The following is a 7,254-nucleotide window of genomic DNA, read 5'->3' as shown; positions in this document are numbered from 1 at the left end:
GTTTATGGAAGTATCCTTGTTGTTTTTCCAACAACAATCCATAACAGGAAACAACAACAACAAATACCGCCTAATTTATCTATCGAAGTAAAATTAAAGTATTAAACATTTTTTTTTTGAAACATCTAAAGTATTAAACATAAAAAATTAATTTGGCAGTTTATTATGCTGCACTGCACTAATAGTAATAAGTCGACAAAGATGAGCTGATTGGAAAATCGTCTTTTTTCTTGAAAAAGCCATCCCTGTTACTCGGTCGAGTCAATTACTGAGTTAGAATAATATTTTATCCAATAGTACTTTCAAAATACAACAGCTCGACTTGAGCACTGGCCACAATTCATTCAATTCATATACTACTATAATATTCCTCATTTCTTTCCAAATATATTTGGGGCATTTAAGCGTTAGTGTAAACACTCTCTTCTCCTCCATTTTTCATTTCATTCCATGGCTCTCAATTTGCTTTCTCCCGCCGAGATCAAGGCTATCTCCTTCTTGGATTCCGCCAAGTCCAATTTCCACCTCCCCAAGCTTACAGGTTTTCTCTCTTTTCTCTTTGGTTTCCCATAAGATATGTACAGCTCACTGTTACAAACTTCAAAGCACACCACTCTCCTGATTTTGCCTCTTTTTGAGTTTTCTGGATAACTTGAGAATGACTTTAACACAATCTGGAGGGATTATCGAGGAAAAGTTGAAATTCCGAATTGATTGTGTTTTATATGCGCCTTATCAGAAAGTAAAAAGAAAGGGACGTAGGAGAATCTAGAGATTGTTCTTTCTATGGATAAGAAGCATCTTTTAATTGAGTGTGATGTATTTTCCGTAATTCTGCTTTTTCCTGAAATTCAGGTGGGTTGAGTTTGAGGAGGAAGGCTTTTGGAGCAGCGAAAGTGCAGTGTTCGGCTCAGGCTCAGCCTCCTCCACCAGCCTGGCCAGGAACTGCTTTACCAGAGCCTGGCCGCAAGACTTACGATGGACCAAAGCCTATTTCGATCGTTGGATCTACAGGCTCTATTGGGACTCAGGTTTGGATTCTTTCATATCTTATCTCTTTCTTGTAATTGTTTTTTTCTTTTCTTTTTAACAAGTCTAAAGTAAAGGGGAAAAGTACGCAGGCATACGATGGTTCGTTTTGTAAAGTGAATTTTTAAACTTTCTGCAGACATTGGACATCGTGGCAGAGAATCCAGATAAGTTTAGAGTCGTTGCACTTGCTGCTGGTTCTAATGTTACTCTTCTTGCTGATCAGGTAATCAGTCAGTTTCATTATGTTTCATTCAGACTTACCGTTACAATTGTTCATGTAAATGTTGGTACTTGGAATTTTTTGTTTGGCTTGAAAATGGTCTTTTGAAAAGTTTCAAATCTGATCATATTCAACTCAGCTCAATGACTTGTAAATTGTTGCACTTTGCAGGTGAGGATATTCAAGCCTCAGCTTGTTGCTGTTAGGAACGAGTCATTAGTTGATGAACTCAAAGAAGCTTTAGCAGATCTAGATGAAAAGCCTGAGATTATTCCTGGGGAGCAAGGAGTTGTTGAGGTAGCTACTATCTAATTAATTTATATTTGGTTTAGCTGATGAAGCTGTTCTAATTATTGATTGCCTATGATCAATTTTCAGGTTGCTCGCCATCCAGATGCTGTTAGTGTGGTGACAGGAATAGTTGGTTGTGCAGGCTTAAAAGTAAGGTCTATACTTTCTTTGTATTACTTTTCAGTAATTATTATTATTTTTTTTAATTTTAGTTACGTTATAAAAAAACTTTCAGGTGAGAGCTTTACATTATGAGAATTTGAGATCTAACTTCAATATAATTTGTTGATGAATGTGTGCAAGTTTCTTTTCATGTTGTTGAATATCATAGAAAGATGCACTGAAAAAGATGATCAACATTGTTTTGTGCTAGTGGCTTACTGTGCATTGAGTACCATATGTTGATTATTTTCCTTGTTGAAGGATTGAATTTTAACATGTGCTTCAAAACCAAGAATGTCGTAATCAGTAACGAAGTTTATGAATTACCTAAACTTTCTTTTATAATTCTTTTTTAGCCTACGGTGGCTGCAATAGAAGCTGGAAAGGACATATGCTTGGCCAATAAAGAGACTTTAATTGCTGGAGGTCCTTTTGTCCTCCCTCTTGCTCGCAAGTATAATGTAAAAATTCTTCCTGCTGACTCAGAGCATTCTGCAATATTTCAGGTATGAAAATATATCTGTGTTGATGGTGATGTGTTGTCTAAAAATACCTGTAGATCTCTAATGCTTCTTCTGCATCTTGATTCTACTGAATTATTGCCCATCTTATCTGTAGTAATTTTACAATCTTTGATGTTCATACTATTTTATTCCTATCTACAGTGTATTCAGGGCCTGCCTGAGGGTGCACTTCGGCGTATTATTTTGACTGCTTCTGGTGGGGCTTTCAGGTGTGAGATCTTAAATTAAGCTATGATGTTGAGCTTTTAAACTTAAGTTGAGCTTGGGGAATATGATTTTTCATTTCAATTATGATGTGGGTGCTTTTTCTAGTGCTTTAGTTTATTGGTCTTGGTCTTTGCTGCTAGGACATGATTTCTTAGGTATATAGTTTATTTATTTACTTAGGAAGGTATATGTGCTTAATATCTGTTTTGGCGTCTTCTTTATATTCTTTTGTTTTTTCCTGAAAATCCAAAGGCAACTTGAGTTGGCATCACCAAGTTTTAGGTGCAAACATCTCTTCTTTTGTTTGTGTCTAAGTTCAATCTCTTTGCAGTTTATACTGTCATATTTTTACATCGGCTTTTGGATATTAAGTTTATCTTCTACTGAACACTGATCTGTCTTATATAATGGATTTTCATGGATGGTTTTGGATATTTTTGCTTTTTATTTTTCAACCTCTATTAAATAAAAAGGAGTTTCAATGATTTGATCACTTGATTACTTCAGGGATTGGCCTGTTGAAAAATTAAAAGATGTGAAAGTAGCTGATGCTTTAAAGCATCCCAACTGGAATATGGGGAAAAAGATTACTGTGGACTCTGCTACCCTTTTCAATAAGGTTTGTTATGTTGTTCTGTTTCTGTAACTCCAAAATTCAACCAGCACATGTCACAAAAATCAAATATGCATCCTTGCACCTGGTAACAGTCAGGTCCTCTTTGTTTTTTACAGGGTTTAGAAGTTATTGAAGCCCATTATCTGTATGGAACTGATTATGATAATATTGAAATCGTAATTCATCCTCAATCAATCATTCATTCTATGATTGAAACACAGGTACAATAATCTTAACCTTTTTTTTTTGCTCATTTCTCTTTCTATTAGTGCACCGGAATGACTTAATTGAGTGTAAATGTTGAAGTTTGTTCTTTTCTTATCTCTCTTTTCTATTTTACTTTTTCCAGGATTCATCTGTCCTAGCACAACTGGGGTGGCCTGATATGCGTTTACCAATTCTGTACACTATGTCTTGGCCTGACAGAGTATATTGCTCCGAAGTAACCTGGCCTCGTCTTGATCTTTGCAAGTGAGGAACCACTTCTCTTTCAAAACATAGCTTAAGATTCTTTGCGGGATATTGGTCGTAAAATTTTATTTTCATTATTCTCTACACCTCCTTTTCTTCTATCTTAAAACTGTGGCTATTGCAGTCCTCCCCAGCTCATCTATGGGTTCAACCTGCTTGAATTTTCATGCCTTATAAAAGGGCGGCCCGGTCGCACTACGCGTCCCCGCTGAGCGAGGGTCCGGGGAGGGGTCCCACCACAAGGGTGTACTGGGGGCAAGCCTTCTCCTGCCAATTTATTTGGCAAGAGGCCGCTCCTAAGACTCGAACCCGTGACCTCTTGGTCACACGACAACAACGTTTACCGTTGGTCACACGACAACAACGTTTACCGTTGCGCCAATTTTCATGCCTTATCCAAGGAAAAATTCAATGGGCCTTGAAAACAATTGGAAATTTCCTGTATACGTTTCGTACAAAATTTTGAATAGTGTTTATTTATCTCAAAATAAAAGATCTACTGTCTGTAAAACTATCAGAATTTAGAGTAAGATATCTGGTGCATGATGAAACTAAACACAATTTCAAACTTATCAAGCCTTCATTGCATTTTGACATTCCATGATGAAATTGTGTCATCACTTGAAGATGAGAAAAGATTGTAATTTATGTTCATTGGATAGCTAATGAATTTTGTGAAACAATGTCTTTCAATAACATTTTCCACATATATACTATTGAACATAACCAATATTCTAAGCATTATTTATGCCTTTCTTGTTAAAACTAATGCCATATAACATTGGAACTGGATATCAGTCTGGAATACAAAAAAGTTTGGATTTTTTTTTGGTTAAATGTTGGTATTAATAATTTGGTGGATGATGCAGACTTGGGTCTCTAACATTTAAAGCTCCTGACAATGTAAAATACCCGTCCATGGAGCTTGCTTATGCTGCTGGAAGGGCCGGAGGCACCATGACAGGAGTCCTCAGTGCCGCTAACGAGAAAGCTGTAGAGATGTTCATCGATGAAAAGTAAGTATCTTCTTGACTATCATAAAAGTTGGTATTGCTATTTTCAGGATTGTTTATGGACTTCATGAAATCTGAAAGGCATAGTTCAACCAGCTATCTTATCTATATCAATTTTAGTTCCATTGGTGTTTAAATATTAGTATGGTTCATGTTAGCCGACCCGAATCATTTCGGGACTAAGGCTTTGTTGTTGTTGTTGTTGTTGGTGTTTAAATATTAGAGGGGAGTTCCTTGTGGAAATGAAATTAGAGAAAGTCAGAAATGAAGATACTCATCTTCCATCCCAAGCTTACAGTATTGATGGATGGGATTGGGGCTGTTAAAATGGGTCACAACAACACTATTCGCGTAACCCGCAAATTAGACGAATTAGGGTTAAGGCTTAACAGGCGTAAACAAGTTGACACGTTTAACCCACAAAATAAATGGGACGTATTATGGTTGACTCGTCATGTCCCGTATAATTTTCACAAGTTGATGGGTCGTGTAAATCCGACCTGTTTAACCCATTTAACGGTAAATATATTTGTGTGTGTCTATATATATATATATATATAAAATAAAGGGAAGAGTACAAAAATAATGTTTGTGGTTTGTCCAATTTGAAAACAGTGGCTTGCGGTTTAAAACTTTACAAATAAAGATCTGTGGTATGTTTTTATTTACAAAACAAGGTATTTTTACAAATAGAGGTTTGTGGTATGGTTTTATTTACAAAACAAGGTATTTTTACAAATAGAGGTTTGTGGTATGGTTTTATTTACAAAACAAGGTATTTTAAGTTACACTATTAAGTTCAAGTTCTGATTACAACTATTAACATTTTTATCTTGAAAAAAAATTATTCTTACATATCGACAAAAACATGGTCGCTCCCCCAAAACGCAGCTCCCTAAATCGAAACCATAAACTATATGATGAAAATTTTACTTTTTTTTACTAATTTCACAGCTTATGAACTAAATTGATATTTAAGCTCATTTTACATAGTTGCAGTTTAATTTTTGGGTACGTGATTTGTCAATATGTAAATGTAATTTAAAAAATAAAATAAAAATGCTCTTTATTGCATCAGAACTTAATAATGTAATTTGAAATACTTTTTTTTGTAAAAAAAAACATACAACATACCTTAATTTACAAACTTTTAAACCACGTACCTCTGTTTGCAAATAGGGCAAACCAAAGCATTTTTTTTTTTGTACTTTGCCCTAGAATAAATTTTGTAATAAGGTTAAATGGGTTGGTGGGTTTTATAACCGGTTTAGTTGACTAAAAGTATTGTAACACTAACTGGTTAGTCGCGTCAAATTGGTGGTGTTATTTTTTTTATCCATATTCAATTCTTTTAATTAATCGTGTCAATTTCATGTCATGTTGTGTCAATCCGTTGGGTCATATCAGGGTTGACTCTTAACGGATCACTTGGTCGACAAGACATGTTTATGATCCACCAACCCATTTTGACACTCTAGACGGGACGAGATAGATGGGTGGAAAGCCTATTAGTAGAGAAGGGTTTGAAAAGGATACCCTCTATTTTGTTTTTAAGCTAGCCAAAAGAAGTAGATGGCTACAATGACAAAGCATTTCTTCTTTAGGAAATTAGGACCATGTTCCCCTGCATTAACTAATTAGAGATTCATCATCTATTCTACACTAGTTATGATGATAACTTTCTATGTACTTATTTGGTTTTGTTCTCTGTCATATTAATTCAAAGAAAATCGACATCCGAAGTTGTTATTAATTAGAAAATCATTTGTGGGAAACTTTGATCAATATAGATGAATTGGTTTATATATTATTAGTTTGATAAACCTTGTTTGGTCTTGTATTTGATAATTATATCTCGTATTTAGAATCCGAAATTAACGAGTAATTGGTGTACAATATTCTCAGGATAAGCTACCTTGATATATTCAAGATTGTGGAGCTAACATGTGAGAAGCATAGGGAAGAACTGGTGACCTCACCCTCTCTAGAGGAAATTATACATTATGACTTATGGGCAAGAGAATATGCTTCTAGTTTGCAGCTATCTTCTGGTCGAAGTCCAGTTCTTGCATGATCGCCATCGCCATCACTATTCGTCAGTTAGCTAATGCGAGTAAGTTCTGTTATTTGGTAAAAATGGGCATGGATGTTTTAAGGATGGGGCAGTACAATGATACAAATAGCAAATCTATGTGTTCCTTCTCCATGCTTGTTGATTCTGTAATTGCTTTCTTACATAATGAAAAGCTGAAATGAAATCCATTTCCAAATTCATGAGAGAAATGGTTCAATTTTGGAGACGGGGGAGAAATAAAATTGCATTTAGTACTAAAAAAATATTGTTAGCTTTGATTTTCGGTGTCAGGGCAGTTGCAGATTGACAATAGACCTACTATCATTTGTAGGACTCTCGGCGACACGAGAATACCCATTTGATACGATTATCATTTTTGATAATTTGTTATGTTTACATTACATGAAAAAAAATATTCCAAACGATAACCTGTTAAACACTCCTAAGTCATTAGGTGTAAATTTGCCAAAATATAAGAAGGCCCAAGTTCAACCACTATACAAGCATGGATAACGAATAAATTCGAATTCGTACTCGTATTCATCTAGTTTCAGCTCAGTCCAATCTGTTCTCATCTTGGCTCAACTCTTTCTACGAAGGCCCAACTCATAATTTAATAGGTATGGCGAACTTGAGTTTAAGCA

The 7,254-nt window shown here is 35.2% G+C and overlaps 1 protein-coding gene across 1 annotated transcript; it reads left to right on the top strand.

Annotated features, from left to right (window-relative positions):
• The first annotated feature begins 326 nt into the window (after window positions 1-326).
• LOC136230721 (1-deoxy-D-xylulose 5-phosphate reductoisomerase, chloroplastic) lies at window positions 327-6,810 on the top strand. Its single transcript, XM_066019891.1, has 12 exons — window positions 327-541; window positions 856-1,031; window positions 1,169-1,255; window positions 1,424-1,549; window positions 1,631-1,693; window positions 2,062-2,211; window positions 2,371-2,438; window positions 2,944-3,055; window positions 3,169-3,273; window positions 3,402-3,523; window positions 4,393-4,539; window positions 6,442-6,810. The coding sequence occupies exons 1-12, from the start codon at window positions 451-453 to the stop codon at window positions 6,608-6,610; spliced, it is 1,416 nt and encodes a 471-aa protein (XP_065875963.1). The 5' UTR covers window positions 327-450; the 3' UTR covers window positions 6,611-6,810.
• Window positions 6,811-7,254: the final 444 nt, after the last annotated feature.

Source organism: Euphorbia lathyris, chromosome 1 (genome assembly GCF_963576675.1).
Source record: "Euphorbia lathyris chromosome 1, ddEupLath1.1, whole genome shotgun sequence".
In the NCBI taxonomy this organism is placed as follows: Eukaryota; Viridiplantae; Streptophyta; class Magnoliopsida; order Malpighiales; family Euphorbiaceae; genus Euphorbia; species Euphorbia lathyris.
The sequence above is the reverse complement of the archived record's forward strand: the minus strand, read 5'-3'. Positions and strand labels throughout refer to the sequence as shown.